The following is a 26,922-nucleotide window of genomic DNA, read 5'->3' as shown; positions in this document are numbered from 1 at the left end:
TATATAAATACAGGTTTGTAAAGATTAAATAAATTAATCTACTTGGTATGTGCTATGGGTAAAGTTTGTTTCTCCAAAAATTCATAGTCCCCAATGCAACAGTATTAACAGGCCTGAGCCAAGACCAGCGGCACACACCTATAATCCCAAATACTTCAGGCTCAGGAGGCTGAGACAGGAGGATGGCAAGTTTGAGGACAGCCTCAGCAACTGAGAGAGACCCTGTCTCAAGACAACAAATAAAAAAGGGTTGGGGTTATGGCTCAGTGGCAGAGAGCAGTTGGATTCAATGCCCAGCACTGCAAAACAAATCAAAACAGGCCTTTAGAAGGTGATTAGGTCACAAGGGTAGAACCCTCATGCATGGCATTTGTGTTCTTATAAAAGATCTGGGAGCCCAGTTAGCCCTTCCGCCCCTTCCACCGTGTGCAAATGTTTCAAGAAAGCGCCATCTCTGAGGACTGGGCCCTTGCCAGACCCCCACTCTGCTGGCTTGATCTTGGACTTTCCAGACTCCAGAACTATAAGGAATAAATTTCTGCTATTTATAAATGACCCAGTCTAAGGTATTTTGTCATAGCATCAGAACAAACTAAGAAAGAATGGCTAGAACAGTGTCTGGCACACAATACCCACTAATTTTCAGCTCTTACTAATATTAATCCTTTAACAACCCTCTGAGATAAGGTTGGTTCATCATTCGAATATGTACTTCTAGGAATGCAGAGAGCAATGAGACTGACCTATAGGAGTGTCCTCAGCCCAGTATGGAGATAGGCCAGGAGACCACAATGACCCTCAGTATGACAATGTGCTATGAGCTGGGGGGCTAAGGACTGCTGGTCATCTATTACGCTTGGGAGGGGCAGGCATTATCTCCCGGGTGATGCTTGAAATGGCCTGAAGACTTGAAGCTGCAAAGGCAATAAAAATAGTGGGGCTGCATTCTGGTGAGGGGCTGGGTGGACTCGAGACTGACAGAGAAGAGGGCCAAGGAATCCAGTCATGCATGGCTTCATATGGCCACCAGGAGGAGGAGCTGGGTCCCTGATTTAGAGGTGGCAGGGATTTAGAGGTGGCAGGGAGCTGCTGAAAGGGCAGACAGCAGCAGCTCTGGGAGCGGTGTGAACAGCACGAGCCGAGGAAGCCTGGGCAGGAGATTCAGAGATGAAGGAGGGGGCTGGGGATGTGGCTCAAGCGGTAGCACGCTCGCCTGGCATGCGTGCGGCCCGGGTTCGATCCTCAGCACCACATACAAACAAAGATGTTGTGTCTGTCGAGAACTTAAAATAAATAAATAAATAAATATTTAGAAAAGAAAAGCAGGCGTGGCATTTCTAGGCTATGCACTACAAAACAGAGATGAAGGAGGAAACAGTCAAGCCCGGGAGTCGGGCTCCTCACCCCTTTCTCTTGGCCTCTTCTTTTGTGGCCCAAGCAACCTAAACATGAACTTCCCCATCAATCCTGTGGTTGTATAAGTAAACAGAAGGTTATCAACTACAAGTTTTGAATTGATACTTCCTTTCCAGAATATAGCAGCCCTTGGGACTCTGAAAGGAGTTGGACCGATTGAACTCGGGGAAGATGGCCGCTGCGTACGGGGGTTGCTGAAGTGCTGAGCGTGGTGCTCAAAGCAACGGCTTTAATAGAGATTTCGCACAGTCTGTTAGAGCTCCTTTCACCGTTAATCTGTAGCGGACCACTTTGAAAGGAGTTGGACCGTCAAGTGAGCTCAAAGTTTGTTTGTTTTTTTGTTTTGTTTTTGAAAAAGGAAAAAGGACCAGAGGCCATTTGTACATTGTCTTAAAACCAGGTTGTTTATTGGTACGCACATACCCACACTCACACCCACACACACCCACACACCCACTCCTGATGCACTGAGCCAATACAGTACTGAGAAGGGGCCTGGTGAGACACAGGAGGCTGGTGAGGAGGGCTCCGGTCACTGGTGACTCTCAAGGAAAAAAATATATTGACTATGAGGCAAGGGGTACACCGAGACAACCGCCTTCCATCACTGTGTAGATGCCGCTTCATGGTCTCCCTGCAACACTCTTCAAGGGGCCCAGCTGCCGCCTATGACAAGGCCAACCACGACAAGGTGAAGATGCAGAGACAAGAGGCTAGAGCTGCCTCTCCTACGCAGCGAGCCATGAGACTCCCCTGCGGGAGGCAGATGGCCTTCTGCTGCTCCACTCCACCCATCTCAGGAACCTGGAGTATGTTCATAATTTCAACATCCGTTACCCAAGAATAGGGGCGTGTTCTCTCTACCCGATTCATTGTATGCTGTGTCTCTACTCCTAGAAGCCTGATGGCAGAAAGGGCAGGAAGCAATGACAGAGAGCAAGGGCAGGTGGTTGCCTGGCCCAGCCCAGGGGAGAGGCCCCTAGACACACCACTGGACAAGCTCCCTCTACTAAGAGGTAGCACCAGGCTCTAAGTCCCAGTACAGCTCCAGGTTCCAGCAGTCCTTCAGGACAGGGTGCTGTGGCCCATTACTCCACCTGCTAGCCTAGCCCTGCTCAGAGCCAAGTGGAACAGGCTGCAAACCAGCTGCTCCGGCCACCTGTAGGAGGGCGCTGCACTGGCATCTCTCCAACTAACACGCCCAGACACCCTCCCTCTCCTCTCATTTGGATGAAGCCCTAGATCCCATCAACCCATGAACTTGAGTTCCAAGCACTTTCAGGCACCTTGGTAGGATGAAGGAATGGGTAGGGAAGAGAGATTTCTGGGAATAGTACTCCTCCCAAACCAGGACCTGCAGCCCTCTGCCCATTCCCACCATGCTGATAGGGAAAACAAAATGGTGAAAGCTGGGTGGGTCTCAGAAATTTCTGGAGGTGACAGTCCCTGCACAGCAAAAGAGTCCTGAAGAGGGTTGGATGATTTAGGGACAAGCAGGAATGATTTCCTTCATCAACACTACATTTCCTAGGCCTGGGACATGATTCTCAGAAGGGGAAGCTTTTTCTTCTCAGCAGGTCAAAGGAAGAAAGCTCCAGACTGTCTTTTTCCCAAATCTGCTTTTAGGGTCAATGTATATTCAATCCACTCATCGGGTTCATTTTTAGGGGGCTGGGATTACTGAATAAGTAAGGCAGAGGATGATGGGGAAGAGATGCTGGGGTCACAGTGGGCAGAACCCAGTGGGATCTGTTCTGCCCCAGGGTTATGATGCACTCCTCCCAGCCCAGATGAAGCTCCACCCTTTGGTTGGGGCTGGTATCATTCCTACTGTCCTTTGAGCTTAAGGCTACCAGAGGTCATCAGCTCTCCTACTAGCTTGCCTGCCTACCCGGCTTACTGGGCATGGGGCTAAGAGTTTCCCCACCCTGACCTTAGCCCAAAACTGAGGTCCATTTTGCTCTGATTCTTCCCAAACTCATGTTTGGGATTCAGTTTGAGTGGGGACTCAGAATTTCTACCTCAGGTTTCCTAGATCCTCTCCTAGCCTCAGCATCCTGAGCCCCAAGCAAGTCCTCAAGGCAGAAGCTGCAAGTGGTGGTGATGGACTGGGGGAGGGTGGAGCTGAGGGTGCCAAAACCAACCCTCAGACAATCTGGCACAACCAGAGTGGACAGGGACCAAAAGACCAAATAGCCCAAACAGGACAGTGTGAAGTGCCACCTTTTTTGAAAGGGCCATCTCAGTCCTTGGCCCAGGATCCTCCTGGTGGAGGGCGCAGTCCAAACCAGGCCAGGTCCAGAGGGAGGGTGAGGTCACAGCCACTGCGGGCTGCCCTTCTCTCTTCCCCCAGAATCCCAAGCATGGACGACCTGAGTGCCTCCACAACACGGGAGACCCCAGCCACAACCACGAGACTTACAAAGGACACGCAGTGGGACTCAGGAGTAGTGGGATGTCGAGGGGATAGATGAATATATTCTGAGATCCAGGGCAACCGGAAGGTCACAGACGAGACTAGGAGCCGTGGGAAGAAGGGGAACGAGCAGGAGGGGTCAGGGCCGGCTGAGCCTGTGAAACCAGAAGGACGCCGGCCCAGGCCGTGGCTAGTCCCGGAAGGCGGAGAGCATGTGTCCGTAGAGATAGTGGGAATGAGCTGAGAGAGAAGAAAGGCACGCGCTGTGGGCGGGCAGGCAGTCCCTGGGAGGCAGCTTGCGAGGGGTCTGCGGCATGCTCCCAAGCACAAAGCGCCCCAGGCCAAACGAAGCAGGAAGGGGCAAGCCGGGCAGTGCTGGCGAGCGGGGCTGGGGTGGCAGGGCCGGGTGGCAGGGCCAGGCCGGCGGCCAGGGGCAGGCGCGTGGGGCCGAGCGCAGCAGCAGGCGCTGGCGTCCCAGGCCCACTTACCCCGAGCCAGGGGCACACCCCCGTCAGACCCGGGGCGGGAGGGTGGGGGTCAGCAGGAGTAGGTCCGAACCGTGGAGGTCTCCAGTCTCTGCGCCCCCGCCGGCCCGGCTGGGAGGAGTCGGCAGCGGGAGAACACACAGAGCGCGGGGTTAGTGTGCGCACACGCTCGCTCGCGGGCCGCAGCGACACACTCCTCGGAAGGGGCTGCCCGCAGCGCCCCCCGCGGCAGCCGTTAGTGCAGTGTCAGCCCGAGGGTGCGAGGGGCCGCCAGCTCCGGCCGCGCACCCTCCACCCGGCTTGGCCCGGGACTCCTGGTCTGGAGCCCGCGCCCAGCGGGTCCTCGGCCATGCCCAGCCAGCCGGTCACTCACCTTCAGGCATGACTTTCTTGGGAGGGCCGGGAGGGGGCTGCAGGGTCCCCAGGGAGGACACGCGGAAGCCTGCCGGGAGCGTCTCTGCCGAGGTGCCCAGCATGCCGCCGCTGTGGTGGTCCCGCGGCCGGAAGCGTTTCCTCCAGGAGGGCGCGCGGCGGAACACCTTGTCCTCCCCCTGCAAGGTGGAGACACGCAGAGGCCCAAGGAGGTTGTGACTGTCACTCACTCCTTGCCCCAGGAAGGGCAGTTGTGGCTAGTTCTGGAGATACTAACTACTCCCTTTGGAAAGAAGGGACAAGGTCACTTCCCCCTTTCTAGTCCTCAGTTTTTCCACCAGTGGATAAATCTGGAGTTGAAGTGGATGACTCCCATGGGTCCTTACAACTCTCTAACATCTCCCTGGGGGAAGAACGGGAGAGCCTTCTGGTCAGATCTGTCATTGGACTCTGCTTCTCTACCCACATTAATCTTCTAAGCCTGAGTTTGGGGTGCCCATTGGACTTTCAAGGTGTTCCTCTTCTCAGCCTCCCATAGAAACGCACGGGACAGTCCTCACACATGCTCTCCTGTCCTTCTGCGTCCTAAGACTATCACCCAGGTATTCTGGAAGAGCACTGTGTCGGCAGTCAGGATACCTGACTTCCAATCTTGACTCTTCCATATTACCCGCTGTGTGCCGTTGGGCAAGTTAAGTGACCTCTCTAAGCCTCAGATTCCTCCTCTGTAAATCAGGAACACCAACATCTGTCCAACTACTTCTCAGATTACCTATCCAACAGGATTAGATGAGAGAACCCTTTGACAGTGATGGGTGATGACCAGAGACATACTCCAAAGGACATGACTGGCAGTCCCCAGCCATCTGCCACCTCACAGATGACACCAAGTCTCCAAAATAACTATCTCTACTAGAGGGCACCAGGGCCACAACCCTACAGGATGCTACCCTGCAAAGGCCTCCCACTTCCCACTCCACCCTTTAGAGCCACATCCACCCTGCTTTGTAGTCACACCTCATTCCATCACCCCCCCACACCCCTGTGTGGGAGAAAGAGCCCCAGGGTGCAGGCACAGTGATCCCAGCAGGGAAAAGGACACTAACCCTTTGCTTTTCTCCCAACTACTCCTGCCAACCCCTCAGGATTTGTTTTTGTTTTATTTTGAGACAGAGTCTCCTTGCTTAGTTTCTCAGGCTAGCCTTGAGTTTGCAATCCTCCTACCTCAGCCTCCTGAGTAACTGGGATTATAGGTATGTCACCTGGCTTGGCTAAGATAGTTGTTTAAGTCCTTGGAGGCCAAACATTCTAATCGATTCTTAGCACCAGGTATCTCTGTCACAGCACTAGTTCCAGTAGCATTTTTTATGGATTTAGGAGATTATTTCATTATTTTCTTCCTCTCCTTCACTTATCTCCTCAATCCCTCCCTCCCCCTACCCTTTCACTTTATCCCTCTTTTCCTCTCTCTCAAATTCTATGTTCCATGATTGCAGAAACCGTGATCTTTTTTGTTCCAACCAATGTCTCCCCAGCTCCTGAGTAGTGTCTGGGAATACTGTAGGCGTTCAACAGATATTTGTTAAATAATAGGTGGCAGTGGTTCCCTACACAGGAGTCCATTCCTGAACTTGGCAGGGACCTGCGGCTTCCTCATGTCCTGCTCTTAACTAGCCTGGAGCCCTTTCTCTCAGCCCCCATTTCCACTTTCAGCCAATCCTAAGGACTTCCTGCTGTATTCCTCCTCTGTCCCCTAAGAAGCACATGTTCTTCCTGTCCCTCCGGATTTCCCTTCGGTCCTGATCTCCATGGAGAGGGAGAACTTGCTACAGCTTTTCAGAGCCTTGAAGTTGGAGAAAGGAAACAGAACCAGAACTGACAGGACTAGTAGCAAGAGACAGCTCCAGGTTGTTGGAGAAGCACTAGACAGCTAGATAGGAAGCAGCTTCCACAGGTCTCTGCCCAGCCCCCTCACCAAATTTCACCCTTTCCCAGGACTTGGCTTCTGCTTTAAGTTCCCTGCAAGAACCAGTCCTCTATAGTCCCACATGGAGTTGCATCTCAGAAACCTCACTTTACAGACCAACGGCATCACCCACTCAATTCCATAACTCCACCCCAAAGTCTTATAGATCAGCCAGCCATGCCAGCTTCCAGTAGGTGGTGGGATGCAGGGGAGAGAGCACAGGAATCAACACACATCTACTCCAGTTCTGTTCTCTACACCTCAACTCTGCCCTTTTCCTTTTCAGTGCTGGGGATTGAACCCTAGCACATGCTAGGCAAGTGATCTACCACAGAGCTACACCCCAACCCAGTAAAGTATTTCTTTAAGCTTCAATGTCTTCATCTCTAAGATGGGGATAGTAACCCATTCCTAGATGGGGATAGTAATCCATTCCATAGATGACTGTTAGCACAAAGTGAAACATCTGGAACATTGTGCCACTCTGCCTGGCCTATCCCTGGAATATAGCAGGCCTTCTGAGTATTTCTGTAAGAACTGAAGGAATAGAAAATTTTCTAAATTAGAAGCACCGTGCTAATATATATGGGGCTCATTTTTCCAGATAGCAACGAAGAAAGCTAAGATCCTATCTAGGTGTGTGTGTGTGGGCTAAGTGGTAGGCAATGGGAAAATTAAGATCTCTGAGAGTGGGGACAGTTGGGGAGTACGAATTTATCTCCTTGATTGAGATACAAAGACACACACAGACACGCACGCGCACGCACACACACACACACACACACACACACACAGAGTTACTACCACCCCCACCCCCACCCCCGACAACTTCAAGGTACCTCTGTGAAGAAAGCATACCTCCACAAATTCTGTGTATTCCCCAGTGTGTCCTGTCTACTAGGGCAGGGCAATCACTCTACAAAGGTGGTTTTTAGCCTTGTTAAACCCAACTAAGAAACAATGATCTGACTGAAGATGGAGAAGCTAAAAATAAATAAATAGTCTGGGCCCTTTTTAAAACTTGTTTGGAGCCAAATCAGCTACGGCAGCCATGACAGCCAAGGGCAAGCAAGGTTGGTGAAAGGAAAGTGAGTGGGGGCAGGGAAGGTGGGGCTGAGGAGGAGTGGGTCCTCAGGAAACAGGTGTGCAGAAGTAGCATCTCTAGGGGAGCACTATGGCTCAGGATGTCAGGGTTGTCCCTAAACCCAAAGGGAAGGCCTGAAGAAACTAGGGGCAAAGGACTGTGTCTTCAGCGGCAGGAGGGCTGCAAGAGGGAAACTTCCACGTGAAATGAAGGGAGACAGAAAAGTGCAGCTAGAAAGCTGGGATGGTAAAGCCCGAACCAGTTTTCACTGCATCAGGCTGCGCTGAGGAACAGGGAGCACGGCTGCCATTCAGCAGCCTCAGCAGAGCATCTGTCCCCAAACAACCACACTACAGTGGGTGGGCTGCAGTCTTACTCTGCAGGCCAGAGACATGCTGGCTGTCAACACTGAAGACATGGGGTCTCAGAGACCAAGGCAAAGGTATGATCCCAAAGATATGACCTTGGGGGAAGACCTTGGACCCTGCAGAGTTAGGAAGGCTGGGCCCAGAGTTGGAAAATTCTAGAAGTATAATTATAGGGGCCTTCAGCCTATCAGAAAGGAGTTTCATAGACTTCTTCACAGCCCACTGCTACCCAAGACAAGCCCAGCTAAGCCTGGCCTGCCACCCCACCCCCCAACCCCCTATCATCATCTCTATCCACTCTGGCTCCCCTCCCTTAGGCTAGCCCACCAATGATCAGTCAGGGAAAGAAGAATTCATGAACTTCAACCCAACTGACCATGACCAAATCCCCGAGGCCCTGAATTCATGACCATGTACTCACATCATCCAGCTTCCGGTCTGTGCCCAAGGCCAAGAGGTTATTGAACTCTCTCTCCATCACCTGGCGGGCCTGGAGTCCACAGGGTGAGAGAAGGGAAGGTGAACAGGGCATAGTTAAGGACCTTTATGTCATCTTTCACCTGCTTCCTAGGGTCCAAGGGCAGAGATGTGGCAGGGCTTGATACACTTAGTCCTTCACACTTCTGAGGTTACTCCTCCAAGCAAACCTCAGTGTCCTCTTGGAAATGTTAAGCTTTAGGTTCTTTCATATGGTGAAAACAGAAAAAAAAATGTAAAATTTTTTTAAAAAAATAGGATCCCAGAACATATGGATGGAAAGGCTTTACCTACTGGGAAAACAAGCAAATATTTTGTCTACAAGGGGAAAATCATGTCTGACTACCTTTGGAGGCGATTGGGGGATAAGTATGCAGACCACAGATAACCAAAACAACTTATCTGGATTAAATAAATCTATGTGCAAGGTTCCATATCATGAATTTAAACCAACAGCTCAGTCATGGCTGTTGGTGGCCCTGGGCTACATGATGTACAGAAGCTTTCTCTAGACCTCCTAGAAATGAATTCACAAAGAACATTGCCAGAAACAGGAATGTTTTCAAAATTTTATGCCAACAGATATTTTTGACCATTTTAAACAATGGACTCCATATTGGATCAGATAGCATTTCCCCCAACAGCTAATATGCTAAATGAATGAGTCAGGAAATAAGAAAGGCTAGAAAGCCATAGAAATGCTGCTGCTACAATTTTCAGGAATATTGCCATCTACAAAAACTGGAGGCAGCTGGGCACAGTGGCGCACACCTGTAACTCCAGCAGCTTGGGAGGCTGAGGCAGGAGGATCACAAGTTCAAAGCCAGCCTCAGCAATTTATTGAGGTCCTAGGCAGTTTAGCGAGACCCTGTCTCAAAATAAAATATAAAAAGGGCTGGGGATGTGGCTCAGTAGTTAAGCACCCCTGGGTTCAATCCCCAGCACTCCCCCCAAAACAAAACAAACAAAAAATAACTGAAGGCATTTTGAGATAGGAAGGAAAAGAAAGAGAAAAGCCCATTTCGTGGTGGATAAAATTAACCATAGCTTTCTGCATCAGTCTTTACAGTCTAATACTGTCTTTATCGGTATTGAGAACATGACAGTCCTACACATGATCTTAAAGGAGAAGCCTGATAATATTTTCAAGGATCTCATGATGTTGTTCCTCTGGGTTGTGAATGGTCAAGTGGACAGGTATCAACTTCAGAAACACCTTGCAGAACTGTATGAGTGAGCAGGAAGGTAGCAAGTGAGTTTGAGGTGGGCCAAGTGTAAGGAAATTGCATTTGAGGGGACATCTGAGATCTTCTTAGAGAAGAGGGGATCTGCACTATCTATTTTGACTGGTTAGGAGGGGTACTATAGGACACACTGGCCCAGTGTGCTACTATCACCCCCAAAGGCCAACACACACCCCAGAACTACAGCACAACACAGCACCACCCTCCCTCAAGCTAAAACACATCTGCTCCCAGAATAGCCTGTGCAGCCCTGGTGGCTGAATTTCAAAAGCGATCTGACAGCTGCAAACAGTCCAGACAAGGGCAGCTAAAATGATCAGGGACAGAGGCAAGTCTATATGAGGAAAGGCTAAAAGAATTAAGACCACTCTGTCTGGAGAGACAAAGGCTTGGGCCCAGAGGCAACATACTCAGAGTTTATAAAATTTACAGTTCTCACAAAAGGTGAGAACTGATCAAATATAAACATCCTTAAAAAATCTAAACTAAGAGTTCCTTCCCCAGGGGAAGCCTGACAAGGTCATTTTTAGGACAAATAAAATCAGGAAGTACTTTATACAACTGTTAGTACTTCTAGAATCCATTATCCACAGGAAGTTAGAAAGGCCAAAAATATAAATAGGTTCAAGAGAATTTAGATACATTCTTGGATGATAGCTCCATAGTAATTATGAAAGGTAATTTAAGGAGATGTCTAATCTTTTGAGTTGTTGCTGGGCAGACAAAGCCCTGGCGCTGAAAGGCTCTGGGCTGTGCTAGCAGGTATATTTAGCTTTCTTAAGCCTGAGAGGCCAGGAGCAGGTCCCTAGGATGGCAGACAAAAGAGATATGGGCTTTCTGATCCCCATGGGGACCAAAGCTAGTTCTCCTGTAAGAAAAGTCAGGTCAGAGAAGTTGGTCAAGGAAAAGGAATGCAGAGTGTTGGCATGGAGGTCCCCACAGCAGTGTGGGGACAAAAACAACATCTCCTCATGTGAAAAATCATATTCCCATGAGCCTTCACCAGGCATAGGGACCACTCTTGGAGGTTTGAGGGCATTACAATCCCTCTGGGGCATGCCTCAGAAAAGCACCCTGCACACATACACACCAGGAAGAAAGAAAAGAAAAAAGAGTGAGACCAATTGATTAAAGGGCTGCCCACCTGGGTGTTCTGCGTGGGGATCTGGAGGACCAAGGCCAGTGTGTTGTGGTCAAAGTTCTCATCCAGAGCCAGCAGGGCACCATGGACACCACTCTCTTGCAGGTTTCCTGCATAGTCCCGAAGCCCAATAGACTGTACCCAATGAACCACCTGGTCATTGGTCCAAACCAGCACATCTGGAGAGCAGGGTAATAGAAGGAACAAAAAGAGACATAGGTTTGGCCAAACCTCTCCTCCAGGGGTCTCTTGACTCAATGTCCCATCACTCTGCTGTTTCCCACCCTTCCCCCAACCTCCCATACCTTGTCTCTGTCATCCCTGATACCTTGGCTCCTGGAGAACCAGCCCCACCTCACTGTACCCCTGCCAGCCTGCAGGACTTGGGATAAGGCCACTCCAGAGCCTCTGCAAGAATCTTCTGCCTACCCAGGCCAAAGTGGCCTTTTATTCTCCCACCTTCAAAGTCTCTTCTAAAACCTGCCTCTGTTTCTCATCCAACCCCACCCAGATCACCAAGTTCCATGAGAAGGAGCCCAGTCTGCAGCACTGTCCCAGGTTAGGACTGCACCTTCCTCTCCAATTGGGAGCTTCCCTGAGCTCAGAATGCTCCTTCTCTACCCCGCCCAAGGAAGGGACCAGCAGGCCAGGCTGCTCCCGCACCCTTCTGAGGCCCCCACCAGGCCTGACCAGCTTACCCTTGATCTCGTGCTGGCTCTCTTCCCGCCTCTTCTCCAGTTCCTTCCGGTCATAATTCAGCCTCTTCAGACACATGATGCCGTACTGAAGGCTGGTCCTGCAGGCACACAACCCCCAAGCCAGACCCTCAGCAGGGCCACGTCTCCCATGGGCCCAACATTCCGCAGCAGCCACAGCAGATCCAGGCCTGCTGCCTCTGCACAAGAGTGCCCCAGCCACCTTGTGCTTTTCCAGCTGCAGAGGCCTGCATGTGACCCTGCAGAGGTTATGTCGTGCTCTCTGCTACCCTGCGTCCTCCTTCTCAGCCAGGGATTGGACCTGACTTTTAGAACAAAAGTGCTTTGAACATGTCCTTTCTCTCCAGGCACTGGAATGACAAGACCTCTACCACCCATAATCCGAGTCTCACCCTCCCTCTGGCTACTCTTCCCTTGCTCTCTCTGCTGTAGCCACACTGACACCCCTGCTATTCCTCAAACACAGCAGGCTCCCTAGGTCAGGGTGCCTCAGGGTCTTTGCACTGGCTGTTCCCTCTGCTTGGAACACTCCTCCCCAGTCTGCTGCACAGCTCACTGCTTCCTGTCCTTTAAGCATTGCTCAAATATCACCTTCTCAGCCCAATTTACCAGTCACCTTGTTCATCAGATTGGAAACTGCACCATCACACCCGGCCCAAACTCCCAATCTCCCTTATCCTTAGACTAATTTTTTTTCTACCACTTTTTATCTAGTAACTTACCATAGTTTATTGTTCCTGAACTGTCTCTCCCAGTTAAAATGTAAGCTCTATGACGTCAAGGAGCTTTGATTTGTCCACTGATTTTAAACATCTAGTACATAAGAGGCCCTATATAAACGCTGAATGAGTTAAATGGAATAATTCACATAAATTACTGAGAATACTTAAAGAGTATGAGGTCATCATAAGCACTGAATAAATAATAACTAAGCCAGACTAAGATGAGAGCTGCAGGTTAGAAGGGACCCTACAATCAACAGTCCCAGCTTTTCCTAAGGCAGGCATGGTCTCCACAGCATCCTCCAGAGCAGTCACAGAGCCAAGACCTGAACATGCCCAGTGACAGGGGACTCACTACCTTCTCAGGGGAGCTTACTAGGAGAACAGCAGATTCTTGCTTAACTTAAATACACTTTTGTCCCTCATTCTTTCTTTCCCCAACCAGAAAATAGAATAGAAGTTTCCTCCCAAATGCAGCTTTTGACTCTACTATTGAGGCACTGTAAGATGAAATTATGCAGATTATTCTCATTTTTCTTCTCAGTTCTACTCAAGAAGTATCTCTTCCACAGCTCAGAGACACCATTTCTAGGAACCCTTTTCCGGCTGAGCCACCGTTTAATACTCAAATCACTGATTTAAGTCCTGGTCCCTGCAAGGGACATGAATACAAACAGCTCATGATGGCAAATACCCTCTAATTTTAATTTTGCTATAATTCTCACTACAATTACTGAGACTTTGAAAGCTGTTGCATGGCACCGCAAAACCATAAGCATAAAGACCTTAAGTTTGGCCGCACTAGGTTTCAATAGCAGTTCTGCCACCTGTTAGCTGAGAGGCACTGTGCATCTGTGAGATGGGTCCTATCTCTATATTGGAGTTGTGGTGAGGACAAAGGTGAGTGACTGGAAGGGTTTGGTCCAGCCCCTGGAACATCGCAGGTGCTCAGAAATGGGACCACTGTTAGGACGGCAGTTCTGATTATTGCGTGTGCGGGTTCTACCCAACAGGAGCTCCTTGGGTTCACCTGCTCAACAGAATGCCCTGTCCCAAAGAAAAGTGCTGGGCGTCAAGAGATGAGGGCTTTATTTAGCCCATTGTCACCACCTGGCTGAGTGGCCTGATAGAACTCACCCTCTATTGGGCTTGTTTTCTCTGTAAAATAGTTTTGAAATATCTCCTTCTTGTCATAAAAATCATAATGTCAAAGGCTTTTCCAAGACCTAAGAACTTGCTGATGAAATGTTGAGTGGAATCAAAGCAGCAAGCGCACAGCTGAGGTGAGGCGTGTGGAGCTGGGCCTGTGACCATGTGGCCGGCTGGGCTCTGGGCAGAGGGCCATGGGGAGGACTTCCACAGTCCTCTAGCAACCCAGGCGTATCCCAGCTCTAGCCCTTCTCCCCAATCCCATCAATCACCGAGGAAGGGACAGGTGCAGCTGGGCCTGGCAGCCTCCTACACAGAGACAAAAGATTCCCTTTCAGTGGGGTGGGGGAAGGGAGGACAGAGGCTTCCTTCACAAGTTGGCCCTTACAAGTCCCGTGGAGTAAGGAGGGATGAGGGGTCCAGGACAGGAGTCTCTGCAGGGTGGTGGCAAGAGCACTGGATGAGTCAGCAGACTCGGTTCCACTGAGCGGCCTTGGCCTACTCCTTCCTATGCCTCAGTTTCCTCATCCACACAATGAAGGGACCGACTAGATCCATTCCAGATTTAAATTTGCATGGTATATGAGTTGAAGGACAGCCACATTTCCACACATTTTGGGGGATATCCACAGAGTCCTGAGGGAAGCCTGAAAAGCCACTTATCCCTGGTTCCACCCCATGTCTCATTATCCACTCAAGGGAAAAGACCAGACTTAAATAGCAATCCGAGCTACTTGCAGCTAGATGCTGTGAAGCACTTCATAAAAACTGTCAACTCCTGGAACGATCACCACCCACCTGGCTCTCCAACCCAAATGCCTCTTGGGACCACGCAGGTAATTAAGTGAGGGAAGCAGGAAGGAGGGGCTGGGAAGATCTGGAGTAGGACTCCCCGGTCCTGGAGAAGCAACCACTCTCTAGCCACAGCTGGTTGTTTCCCAGCTAAAATGTACTGATAGCACTTTCAAGTTTTCAGGAGAAGCCAGAAATCCAGAAGTTTGCATAAAATCTCCTACTGTTGAAGTATTGGCAACTAAACTCATGATTTTTAAAATACATGTGGGCCAAACAAAACATATCAGTAGGCCAAATCCTGCCCACAGGCTGCCAGTTTGGGACTTCAGCCATGACACTTTTGAACAAAAGATCCCTTCAGTAAAGAAGAGGAGAGGACTGGATACCCTGTACAAAAAGACATGAGTCCAAAGCTGAAGGGCTCCCAGCTGGGACGTTGGCAGGGCAAAGTCCCAGAAAGTTCTTTCCCCTCAACTTGGAAGGAAATAGACTCCTAAATCAAATGCCAGATTTGGTTTGAGCCTCCTCAGGGTAAGCACAGAGAATTCAGGAATCCCGAGACAAGCAATGAAATGCAGACTTAGGAGAAAAATCGCAAAGAAGATGATGCTAGCAAGAAATGACTTTTTGTGCCCTAAGGGTTAGCATTAAGAGAACCAAATCCTCAAATTGCAGGATGAGGCAAGAACTCAAAGAGGAAGACTTTCCCAATAGGAGACCTGTTACCACCCAGAACAGGCCATAGAAAGAGGTGAGAGGGGCCTCTATTCCTGGAGACAGACCCCAGTCCTTTGTCAGGAGACCAGTGTCAGGGAAGGGGCCCTGGCTCCAGCCTGGCTCACCGATGGAAGCTGTCCACCATCTTCAGGTGGACGCGCAGGTCCTTCTTGGTGAGGTGGTCCAGCATGCGTGCATCCACCAGACACTCCATGAAGTAGCTGCGGTACTGGGGGAGCCCCAGGCTGGGCAGCCATTCGTTCCCAATCCATTCATGGTTCATGTCTCCATAAGCCAGGGTCTGTGGGATGAGACGGAGCAGGCTGTGGGGGGGGGAGGCAGTGGGGCCATCAGATTGCGCCTGGAATACCTGGTCCAGAAACATTACTCCATCTTCCACCCACGAGGGAGGGACAGCAGTTCAATGAAATTTCAGTTTCTTTTCACTAGGGGGCTTGTCGTGGTGGGGGTTTTTAAATGGAACTTTTCAAGATACCAGAACCATCTAGTTCCACTCACATATCAATTATCTACCCTAACGAATGGGAGCAACTGTCTAGACAGTGGAGAACACGACGTCCTTCCTGCCATCTCTGGAATGCCTGGGTGGCACTGTGCTGCCAACCTGCCTTCCCAGTTCTTAGGGAGCTTCCAGCCCACTGAGCCCAGGGGCGAGGCTGTGTTGCAGTGCCCTGCAGAGGGGTATAGGATGCCAGCCTCACTGGAAATGGCTGGCCTTGTAATCAACAGGGATGTTGAACATTAGCCAAAGACAGAAAAAAACAAAGGTCAGTGGCCTGTGTCAGAACAGCCAGTTTGGTTCTCTAAGGCTTGGTCTTCTGCTCCAAGAACTCTCCAGAACCTTTGCTCGCACCAGGCACACCCTCAACCTGGCTCTAAGCCCACACCCTCTAGACATCCCTCCTGATGTGGGCAAGCAGGGCTCTCTGACCACCCAGCTTTAGAAAGCCTTTGTTGTTGGGCTGAAGCTGGAGCTCAGTGGTACGGCAAGCGAGGCACTGGGTTCAATCCTCAGCACCACATAAAAATAAACAAATAAAATAAAAATATTGTGTCCATCTACAACTAAAAAATATATATATGTGAAAGAAAGCTTTAGTTGTTGATATCAAGCCTTCCACCACTATTCCCTTACCCTAATTGATATTTTAAGATGGAAATTTTCCATTTTGTTAGCTTTTAAAATGAAATTGTTGGGGCTGGGGTGGTGGCTCAGTGACAGAGCACTTGCCTAGCATGTGTGAGGCACTGGGCTCAATTCTCAGCACCACATAAAAATAAATAAAATAAAGGTATTAAGCCCATCTACAACTAAAAAAATATTTTAAAAATGAAATTGTTGACACTTATAAAACCGTGTGTCCCATATGTCCATTATTAAGCATAAAAATGAAGTTAACATCTGCGAACAGCATCCAAGATAAGAACCAAAACATTCTCTGCACCCACAAATCTACCCCATCCCATTTCCTACTGCTCAGAAGTACCCACCACACTGAGATTTCTGTCTAGCGTTCCTCCACTTAAAAAAAATTAAGTTTTATAATCACCAATGTATTTTTTCTAAACAATATATTAGTAACTTTGCTTTTTAAAAAATTTTAACATCAAATTCTATGAAGTCACTGGGATTTGCATATTTCATTTAACATATTTCCCAGGTCCCTGCATTACCTCTGCTGACTAGTGTTCTGCAGGTGAATGTGCTGTCAGTGACCTGCCGGTCTCCTGCTGATGGGATTTTCCCTGCAGGCATTCACAGTGCTGCTCCATGCTTTATTCTTCACCATGACACTCGTCACTATCTGATACTGACCCTTTATTTATCTGTCAGTACTGTCCTTTGTATTCCTATTAATACTGCTTGCTTTTTTCTTTTAACATTTTTTTTTGTAGTTGTAGCTGGACAGAATGCCTTTATTATTTGTTTATTTTTATATGGTGCCCAGTGCCTTATACGTGCTAGGCAAGGGCTCTACCACTGAGCCACAGCCACAGCCCCAATACTGCTTGCTTTTTGATATTACCCCCTTCCTTGTTTACTGCTCATGGGGCTTTGCTTCTTTACTTTTGCATCCAGAGTGCTTAGAAAGGTCTAGTACCTACTAAGTGCTTAATAATTATTTGCATACTAGAGGAATGCATGGAAGGCCTTTGGTTAGTTCACCTGTGTACCCCTGGGAAGAACCGGGAAAGGATGAAGATTCATACCAATCTAAGTCTCACCATTTGAGAAGACAGTCAGCTGAGGAGAGGGGCCAGGCATGCTAGGGGCACAGCTCTCTAGGGCTCCTCACCTGCCATCCTGAGCAACCAGAACAAGCAGCTAAAGAGGAGGTGGTGGGGGGTTCAGCAGGAAAGAACCTACATCCAGGGCTCAGGAAGCAGAGGGAAGACACACACTGGGAGTGGGAAAGTCCTGCTGGGAAGAGAACCTGCTGGGAAGATCCTGGCCTGACCAGCTGAGAGTTGGTTCTGATCCGGATGGAGTCTTACCTGAGCCCAGCTGCCCTCCTCACTGTCCTAGCAGGAACAAGTGCAGCATGTCAGGGAAACAGGCAAAGTCAAGCAACCTGTAGGCTCCTGCCCCAGGCCCCATCAGAGAGGAGGAGGAGACACCCCAGTAGCTGGGTGGTAACTGGGGAAAGCTCATGGGATGCCCAGGAGGGGGCAGCAGGATGGTGCCTGTGGCTGTGTTTGTGGTGAAACAGGAGCAAATGTGTATGGCAAAAAAAAAAAAAAAAATGCTTCCAAGTCTCCCAGGCTTGTCTAAGTACCAGGCAAGATGCCAGCTTCCCCAACCTTCCAGTTCCTCCACCAAGGGTCAAAGTCAAGGGCAGGCCTCAGGCCCACAGCAGGACAAAGCCCTCTCCTGCCCAGCTTTTCTCCTCTGCAGTATTCCAGGGGCGATGGGTAAGCTCATGACGCCCAGGAGATCCCACACAGACTCTAACTCTTCCCAGTCTCACCTCTTCCCCCACAATACTCTGCCCTGAGAAGGGAACCCAGGATACCAACCTGAGGTCTACTGCCTGCCCCTCTGACCCCCCACAGTCTTCCCTTCATTCTCCTGGGAGTCATCTACCCTAACCCCAGGGTCAGAGCCAAGGGCCAGACTCACTGTTTTGGTGGATGTTGCCAGAGTTTCCATCTCCTCATGGGTGACCCAGACATTCCCAGAAGACTGCAGGGAAAAAATCTAGTTAGCCCTGGGCAGGGAGGGCAGTGTCCCAGGATCCTTAAAAGGCTTGGAGGCCCAGAGAGCAGAGCTGCCTTCCCCTGAGTCCCCCATATGCCCAGCCCAGAGCTCTGCACTGTGTCCAGCTGGGAGCAAGCTGACAGCAGAGCGGGTATCACGGTATCCACACTGCTAGCACAGTGCCTGGAGAGTAGAAAGCACTCGTAAATGTCTCCTGGACAAATATGAAAGAGTGGTGCTGACCTGAAAAGGGGCTGACCCCAGTCACAGTGACAAGTAACAATGACATTTCACCTTGGGGGTCCATGGAGTAGTCTGCATTCTTGTACTGAGGTTAGAGGTCAGGACAAAATTCATAAATGCTCTCTCGCCTCTACTTTCCCCAACCTGACAATAACACAGAACCCTGGAAGTCTCCTCCCAGAGATGAGGAATTTTTGTCAGGTAGGGACAGAGAAATGGAGCCCACGAACAGTATGTGGCAGGCAGGGAACCAGGACTGCTGGATTCTCTTAGAACCAATGCTGAACCCTCCCTAAAGAGTAGGGAGAACATTTTGTGGAGGTAGGAAGTTAAGGGCTCAGTGCTACCATCTTTCTGAAGACCAATGGGAGACTTTGCCAACACTTTTCCAGGGCTTCTGTAAATGTCCTGGGTGAGGGAGAAGCCACTCACTGTCCTGGAGGTGGGTGGGGCCGAGGGGCTGGTCAGCGATACCATCTCCTGGATGGCTAGCCGGAGCTTGAGCCGGTGCAGGGCATTGCTGATGCCGATCTCCCGCTGAATCTCTGTGTCCGACAGGGCAGACATGATGGCACCACTCTTGACGTTGGCCCGGCAGGCTGCCACGTACCAGGCAGGCATCCCCACCCATAGCTGCAGACATGGGACACAGCGTGGGGTAGGGGGTAATAATTCAGTCCCTTCCCCCAAGACCTGAGCCTACTGCCAAGACTTTGACCATACCAAGCCAGGGTCAAAGGCTAGGTCTCATCCATGGTCTTGGTATAACAAACACAGAGCAACTTAGAAATATGGAGATGACTATCATCAAACCCCCTTTCCCATAGTACAGATTACATCCCATCATCCAACATATAGGACACCTAGAAAAACCTGTAAAAGATTACAGGATACCTATCATTACCCTAGGTACATGTATGACCGCACATACAGTGCGATGCTACATCATATACAACCATAGAAACATAAAGTTGTGCTGCATTTGTGTACAATGAATCAAAATGCATTCTGCTGTCATATCTACCTAATTAAAATAAATAAATTTTTAAAAATTATTAAAAAAGAGTTAAAATGGGAATCATGATCACAAGTTATTATCCTTTTCCACTATATCAAGAATAGGCAAACTGTGGTCCATAGGGCTAATGATGGCCATCTACATGTTTTATGAATAAAGTTTTATTGGAACACAAATAACTAAATAAAGTTGCTTAATTTGAGTTTTTATAGGTATCCTACGTAGGATGATGGACAAGGTGGGGGTTACAAATTAGGGCCTGGGAAGGTGAAGGAATTTTCTTTGCATGGCTCCTGGAGCAGCCTATAGGAAGAGTCAAATTGTCTGTGGCTTCAGTTATTGGTCCCTCTTATCCAAACTCAGTTACAAAGTAGCATCAATTCTGTCCTTCAAAGTGCTATGTGTGTTGGCATGGGGCGGGGGGGGGGGTGGTGTGTTGGGAGGAGCTGGATGCTTGACCTGGCACATGCAACTTGACAGGAGAGACACATGCTGGGAAAGTTGTAGGAACACCACCCGCTGCCAGGAGTTCTCATCTCGCCCCACAGAATCTTCGCCCCAGACCCCAGAGCAGGTGCCCTCAGCCAGGCTCACCTCCAGCCAGGAGACCACAGTGGGGCCGTCCCACTGGGCAAAGGGCATTCCTTTCCTGCGGGCATCCTCAAGCAGCTGGTGTCTTGTAGAAGAAGAAACAAGAGACTCAACCGGGCTGACTCCTGGGGACCACTGGGGTGGGTCAAGGGTTGGGACTCCCACTTCCCTGCTCCCCACTGTGGTCTCCTCCTCTCTATACCTGCAGCACTGCGATACCAAGAAGTAGAGCAAGAACACCTCTCCATGCCAGAGAGCAGGGGCTCTCACCATGCACAGGACCTGACACATACTGATTAGACATTCTAAACTGCCCTGCCAAGACCCATGGGTCCCAAGTCACTCTCCCAAAGCCCTCTTGCCTCCTTCTCCCTGGGACCATCCTAAGACCCTCTCCCAACTCAGGGCAGCCCCTGATGTGCTCACTGATGGCCAACTCAGCTCAGGGAGGGCCTTGCTGTGCTATGGTTCCCAGAGCTCAGCCCCATGGTAGCTTAAGGGAAGGAAAGTGGGTGGGGCCCAAGCAGAGCCCGGCTTATGGCTCTTACTTCTTCTTCAGTCGCCGGTCTTTCTCTGCCTGGGTCCCCAGCTTGGCAGGTACCATGGGTTCCTGCAGACTGAGCTCGGAGTCTGTTAACAGAACTGGAAGGGAAGAGATGGGTGTGTCGGCAGGCCCTCTGCCTCTCCTCCTTTGGCCTGGGCAGGAAGTTGCAGAGTAGCAGCAGCAGGAGGCTCCTCAGCGTAGGTCAGCCCATGTGGGTCTGATGGGACCCCACGTTATTCCCAGAGCCTCCTCCCAAGGCCTCTGCATACAGGCAGTTTGAGAGTGGGACTGAATGAGTCATTCCCATCCAAGATGGTGACCCTTGGGAGCCCAAGCCCTGGCGGTGACCTCCAGCCAGCAGGACTAAAGTTGTCCCACCCTAGAATCCTAAACAGAACCTACCCCTTCCCCTCTCCAAGCTAAGATGCAAAGCAAACCCAGAGAGAAGATGTGAGTGGTCTAAGAGGCTTGAAGAGGATTATTCTGACTTGAGTCAGGGTAGGGAAATGGTCCCAGAGAGCTCTGTCTCCCAGCCTCTTTCTCTGCACGCACTGGCTTACACAAGCTACAGAGGGGAACACACCCTGCTCTGTCACCTACTGAGGACTTCCTGAATTCCTGCTACGGTATTTATGGCTTCCTGCTACAGTATTTATCTTACAATTCACTGACGTCCTGGTCACCCCATGGTGCACAGGGGCAGCAGGTATAGGTCATCCAGAAACCAATCTGAGTTGCTATCTTGGGTTTAGGTGCCAACACAGTATGAGGAACAGGAAATCATAAATTTTTTTGCACCAAACACCTCTGCCACTTATCAGACCTTCCTGCTTCCCTGAGGCGCCACAGCTCCCCTCACCCGGGCTGGGGAGGAGAGTGCTCTACCTCATCCCCACATCCTGAACAGAAGTACCAGCTTCCCCATCCTCCACCTCCGCCTCCTCACTCAGCCAGCTGTGTTCTGATTCACACCTTCCTGGGGTGCAGGAAGGTCTAATTATGCATTTGGGTTCAAAGGTTCCTTTCTTCTAGCTGATCAAGTTCCTCCCCTGCATGACATGCATCAATTTCATGTGGCTCCAGGGAACATCTCACCTTCTTCAACAGGCCCAGGAGGTGGCCCAATGGCTGTCCATCCTCTCCCTCCTGCCCTCCTCCTTCACGCTGGGCATACATTAGGGGGTACAGAACTCTCTCACCCACACAGCCTCCTCTCCTCACACTGCCCCCCTATGCTGTGTGCACACACCTCTTCTGCAGTTGGCTGATTCTTGTGAGCCTTCTAGCTTCAGCTCAGGACTGTGGAGCAGAGGAAGCCATTCCTGCTGTCCCCCACTCCACAACTAGCTTCGAGCTCCACCATCATACTGGGGTTTGGAATCATCTTGTTATTTCTTTCCTTTTCATCAGACATTCCATTCTATAGGAATGAGCTATGGCTCCAACCCCCTGTACTATGCCATACAAGAGTTTTCAACAAGCCAGGCACAATGGCGCACACCTGTAATCCCAGCAGCTTGGGAGGGTGAGGCAGGAGGATCATGAGTACCAAGGCAGCCTCAGTAACTTAGTGAGGCCCTAAGCAACTCAGCGAGATTCTGTCTCTAAATAAAATATAAAAAGGGCTGGGAACGTGCCTCAGTGGCTAAGCATCCCTGGATTCAATCCTGGTACAAAAAAACAAAAAGAGTTCTCAAATGTTTGAACAAATGACTGAACAGACGATGGAACAAAAAGGAGGGAGGGGGGAAGGAAGGGAAAAAAAGAATGGGGGCAAGGGAGGAAAGACACTTACTGTGTACCTACCATGCTTGGTACTATGTACCAAGCATGAACTTGAGCTTTAGGTCACTACAGTGGTGACAAAAGTGCACCCTTGCCCAAGCACTTTCTTGAACTCAATGTCTACAAAGCCATAATTAGGTGTCTTCATATTCTGAGTCCTGAATGTACCAGAAATAAGTGCTAATCAAGAATAGACTCCTCTGAAGAAAGACCTAAGAGCTTCCTCCTAAAATCCTCAACAGAGCGTCACCAAACCTCCAAGTTGGAAGAAAGCACCGTCTTTCGCTGGGTACGGAAATCCAAGTTGGACACAGATGCCTGACACTTCTGGGCACAGGAGCTCACCCCCACGAGGCAATTCATTCCAGCGTAAAACAGCTCACAGAAAAGTGCACTTTCTCTGGAGCTGAAATCTGCCTGCCTGCGGCTTCCGCCCACTGGTCCTTGGAGGCAGAGAAGGCCGCATGCCCACACGCCTTCCTGCTCCTGAACTCCCCGACACCCACCCAGCCCTCTGCTACAAAAGGGGCAGAGACCATGGCCTGTGGCTCCATCCCGACTCAGCTGGATCAGCCTGCCCTTCTCCTTCTTCCCAAACAGGCGGCCAATGGACGACTTGATGCCCTTGCGCTTGGCACCCTTGTGCAAGGAGTCCTGGCTGCTGTTGCTGCTGCTGGGGTTGCTGCCCTGATCCTCCAAGGCACTACAGGATGACAGCCAGGAGGGGGTGGAATAAGAAGAAACATACTTAAATTACAGCAAGAGAGATGAGAGTTAGACCTCAGGAAGAACTTAAGTGTCAGTGTTGGGGTGGGGGCAATGGGATATGCTCAGCACAGGTGACCAAGGGAGACATAGGAACATCTTTCCTGGTGATATTTCAAAGAGAAGACAGTCAAGCACCTATAACAGGTGAGATGAAGTCCCTTCACAGACAGAGGGAGGTATGAGATGACCTTGGGAACAGAGAGCCTAGAGGTAGGGCCTGCTTCACTTACCTCTTGCCTTCTTCCTGGCTCAGGGCTGGGTGGCCAAGCTTCTCTAGCCGCAGCGTCCTGGGTGAGGAAGGAGGAGAAGTCTCACATTTTATGGTGGCTTTATCCTCTCGGTTCTCTTCCCGAGACACTGGCGACTGAACAGACAGTGGAGCCGTCAGGGGATAGAGGGAGAGATCTGGGGCCTGCCTACCCAGCCCGGACGAGGCAGAGGAGCACAGAGAAACCGAGAGGCAGAGAAACCGAGGAAAAACGCAGTAGGGGGGCCCTGCAGCCCCTCAAGTTCAAATTCAGACCCCAGGGCCCTGGGGGAGAAGCCAAAAGGGAAGGGCCCGGGACCAGTTAACCCAGTAGTACCTGGGTCATTGGGCAGCACTCACCAGCAGCTTCCTCCGATGCTTTCTTAAGTCACTGGGCTGGAAGAAAAAGTGAAGGTAAGCTTGGGCTCACCCTGGCTGCCCTAAAGCCCACCCAAGGGGCACCCAAGGGTCCTAGGATGAGAACACAGGACTCAGTGCCTCACACAGGCCTGGATATAATAGCACAGCAGAAAAAGCTGGCCTGGAAAAAGAAGTTAAGCTGGGTGCGGTGGCACACCCCTATAATCCCAGGAGCTCAGGAGGCTGAGGCAGGAAGATCACGAGTTCAAAGCCAGCCTCAGCCACTTTGCGAGGCCCTAAGCAACTCGGCAAGTCCTTGTCTCTAAATAAAAAATAAAAAGGACTGGGGATGTGGCTTAGTGGTTAAGCACCCCTGGGTTCAATCCCTGGTACCCAAAAAAGTCAAGACCATCCCTGGAAGAGAGAAGCGGTGTGGACAGCTGGTGAGATTCTTAAGCATTCTGTGCTTATCCAAGGGAGAGTGTAAGAAAAATATTACAAAAGCCCTTCCCTAACCCAGAAGGACATGTTGGTGGCCTATCACACAGGGCATGCACACACCATGGGAAGAAGATGCCGTGCCCATAACCAGGAAGTAGCTTGCCCTTCCTTATAAACTCTCCCAAGGGAGAGCCACGGGAGGGCAGAGTTGTTTATTGTCTGCCCAAAGACTCACCAGGGTCATGACCCCCATCCGGTCCAGATCCTGGGCAGCGCTGCGGGAGGTGAGCTTTGGAGTGGAGCGGCCACTGAGTGGAGGGGATGCACTGGCCAGGGACAAGGCAGTCAGAGAGGTGGGGATAGAACCACGCTTGCGCAGCTGTGTCAAGTTTAAGGCCTCCATACTGCCGCTGGTCACACGCGTCTCGATCTCCTCGGCGCGAAGCTCCGTGGACTCCTTCTCTTCCTGGATCATCCTGGAAGGCAGACAAAAGGGGACCTGGCCAAGAGCCCCAGCGATAAGCAGCAGGAGGTGGTGCCAGACGCTGCCTACACTCACCACCCCAGGCCCAAACAACACAGCAATGCCTAAGGGTGCCCTGTTGTTTCTGGCATTGTTCGGATTATACAAGGTCTGGAGCTCAGAAACATTTCCCTCTCTTGTTAGTTGGCCTGTGTCCTCAGTTTAACAAAAGTAGTTGCAGAGGAGGGAGGCAATTTAGTCCATGAAATGAAAGTCCATCTATTTTTTTTGTTTGTTTGTTTGTTCTGGGTATTGAACCTAGGGGTGCTTAACCACTGACATCCCCAAACCTTTTTATTTTTTGTTTTGAGACAGGGTCTTGCTAAACAACCTAGAGCTTGCTAAGTGACTGAAGCTGGCTTTGAACTTGCAATCCTCCTGTCTCAGCTTCCCAAGCCACTGGGATTTACAGACATGCATCACTGCACCCAGCAAAGTCCAAATTCTTAACCTACTACTAACAACAGAGGTGACCTCAGGTCAGACTCTTCGTTCTAAATGCCTCAGTTTCCCAACATATACAATGTCTGGAGTGGGTCTCAGTAGTTCCCAGATGCAGGACTTTTAGATGATGCCTTATTGATTCTGTTCCCCAATGGATTTTCCCTGTTCCATAGAAAAATAATGATAATGGTTCATTTGTGTACATGGAAGATACTCTCAGTAAGGAACATGTGCACACACCCACTGGAGTAGAGGTGCCAACTGTCCTTTAAGGAGAAGGATGTATCTTTATTCTGAAAGTACATCTTTCCCACTCTAGATGTTAAAATGTCCTTTTGTTTTTTCAGAATGGCTTTGATGGTCAATGGTGGTTATCTTTCTTTAATGATTTACTTTGCAAAGCAAAATGATGGCAATTCCCTATTGCTGTAGCAGGAGGGGCCGGTATCTTCTTTGTAACTGTGAAATCCAAGGCTGGGAGCCACTGAACTACATGACCTCAGCAGCCTGGAGAGCTGCACGCTCAGCTCAGATTTTTCCTGGCTGTTTATCTTAAGATTAATAAACTCACTAAAAAGCAGGATCAAGGGAAGGTCTGTCTTGACAACTTTCCCTGCTACTGGATCCTGTGTGATGCCTCCTAGGGACAGAAGGCAAGGCCCAGTGGACTGAGTTTCAACTTCAGTTTGAATTCTTGGTTCTGCCACTTACTACATGGCTTTGGGAAAGTCACGTAACCTCTGAATTTCTGTTCCCTTATCTATAAAACAGAGATCATGCTACCTACCTCAGGGTAGGACTTACTAGAGTAAGACTGACAGTAACATTCACAAAGCTGTCACCCTGAGATGGCTTCAGCCGTGGAAGCTACACTCTTAGAGATCAGGAAGAATACCAGGACTACAGCTCCATGCTCCCACACCCAGTCACATCATTGGATGAAGCCTGAGAATCAGCTTCCCTTTGGGGGAAATACTGGACTAGAACCTTATCTGATGTCTCACAGAAGGTCCCTAGACTGTGGTACTAAGGTGCAGTTGTAAGACGTGAACTTTTTCTGGCATTGCCAAATACTAAGAAATGGGCCCTCTGTCCTTCAAGGCACTTCCCAGGCCCTCCGCCCCTGCCCCAACCTGATCTCCTCGTTGATGGCATCCAGCTGCTCCTGCAGCATCATGGCCAGGGTCTGGGCATCTGAATGGCCGCCAGGGGAGACAACATCAACGGAGCCCACTAAACCCCCTGGCTCATCTTCATCCACATCAGAGATCTCAGGGTCACTGTCAAAAGCAGGAGTGGCTGTGGAGGCCAACAATCCAGGCAGTGGAGATGGCTCCCAGTCCTTTGCAAAGGAAAAAGATAAAGAAGTAGTTATGGCACCCCAGAGGGCTGAGGAGCAGGACCCTCCCCACTGCCACTGGGCAGCACTGACCTCTCCTGGGAGCTTGTTAGAAATGCAGAATCTCAGGCCCCATTGCCAGACTTACTGATTCAAAATCTGCATTTTAACAAGATTCCCAGATTATTTGTTTGCATATGAAAGTCTAGGAGATTCTGCTCCAACTCAAGGAGCTAGCTAACAAAGTGATTTAGAGATGAATCCCAAAAAAATGGCCTTGCTTTGAATCTTTTTTTTTTTTTTTTGGTACCAGGGATTGAACCCAGGGATA

General features: G+C 50.0%; 1 protein-coding gene across 5 annotated transcripts in view; it reads right to left on the bottom strand.

The window, feature by feature from the left end:
* Positions 1-1,797: 1,797 nt before the first annotated feature.
* The window catches only part of Ppfia4 (PTPRF interacting protein alpha 4), a 49,976-nt gene continuing 24,851 nt past the window's right edge, over positions 1,798-26,922 (bottom strand). For 2 of the 5 annotated variants that reach the window (XM_048809717.1, XM_048809715.1), the window contains exons 15-31: positions 26,386-26,594; positions 24,521-24,761; positions 23,845-23,880; positions 23,468-23,601; positions 23,006-23,172; positions 20,689-20,782; positions 20,144-20,225; positions 18,964-19,164; positions 18,211-18,273; positions 17,586-17,612; positions 15,194-15,369; positions 11,668-11,765; positions 10,973-11,148; positions 8,529-8,597; positions 4,691-4,868; positions 4,321-4,428; positions 1,798-4,072 (exon numbers count right to left, since the gene is read on the bottom strand). In XM_048809717.1, coding sequence (XP_048665674.1) covers positions 4,370-4,428; positions 4,691-4,868; positions 8,529-8,597; positions 10,973-11,148; positions 11,668-11,765; positions 15,194-15,369; positions 17,586-17,612; positions 18,211-18,273; positions 18,964-19,164; positions 20,144-20,225; positions 20,689-20,782; positions 23,006-23,172; positions 23,468-23,601; positions 23,845-23,880; positions 24,521-24,761; positions 26,386-26,594 — 2,010 coding nt within the window. In that variant the 3' untranslated portion in view covers positions 1,798-4,072; positions 4,321-4,369. The remainder of the gene's footprint in view (positions 4,073-4,320; positions 4,429-4,690; positions 4,869-8,528; positions 8,598-10,972; positions 11,149-11,667; positions 11,766-15,193; positions 15,370-17,585; positions 17,613-18,210; positions 18,274-18,963; positions 19,165-20,143; positions 20,226-20,688; positions 20,783-23,005; positions 23,173-23,467; positions 23,602-23,844; positions 23,881-24,520; positions 24,762-26,385; positions 26,595-26,922) is intronic. The other 3 variants (XM_048809718.1, XM_048809719.1, XM_048809720.1) reach the window with 3 other exon arrangements.

The sequence above is a fragment of the Marmota marmota genome, unplaced genomic scaffold, assembly GCF_001458135.2.
Source record: "Marmota marmota marmota unplaced genomic scaffold, marMar, whole genome shotgun sequence".
NCBI lineage: Eukaryota > Metazoa > Chordata > Mammalia > Rodentia > Sciuridae > Marmota > Marmota marmota.
The sequence above is the reverse complement of the archived record's forward strand: the minus strand, read 5'-3'. Positions and strand labels throughout refer to the sequence as shown.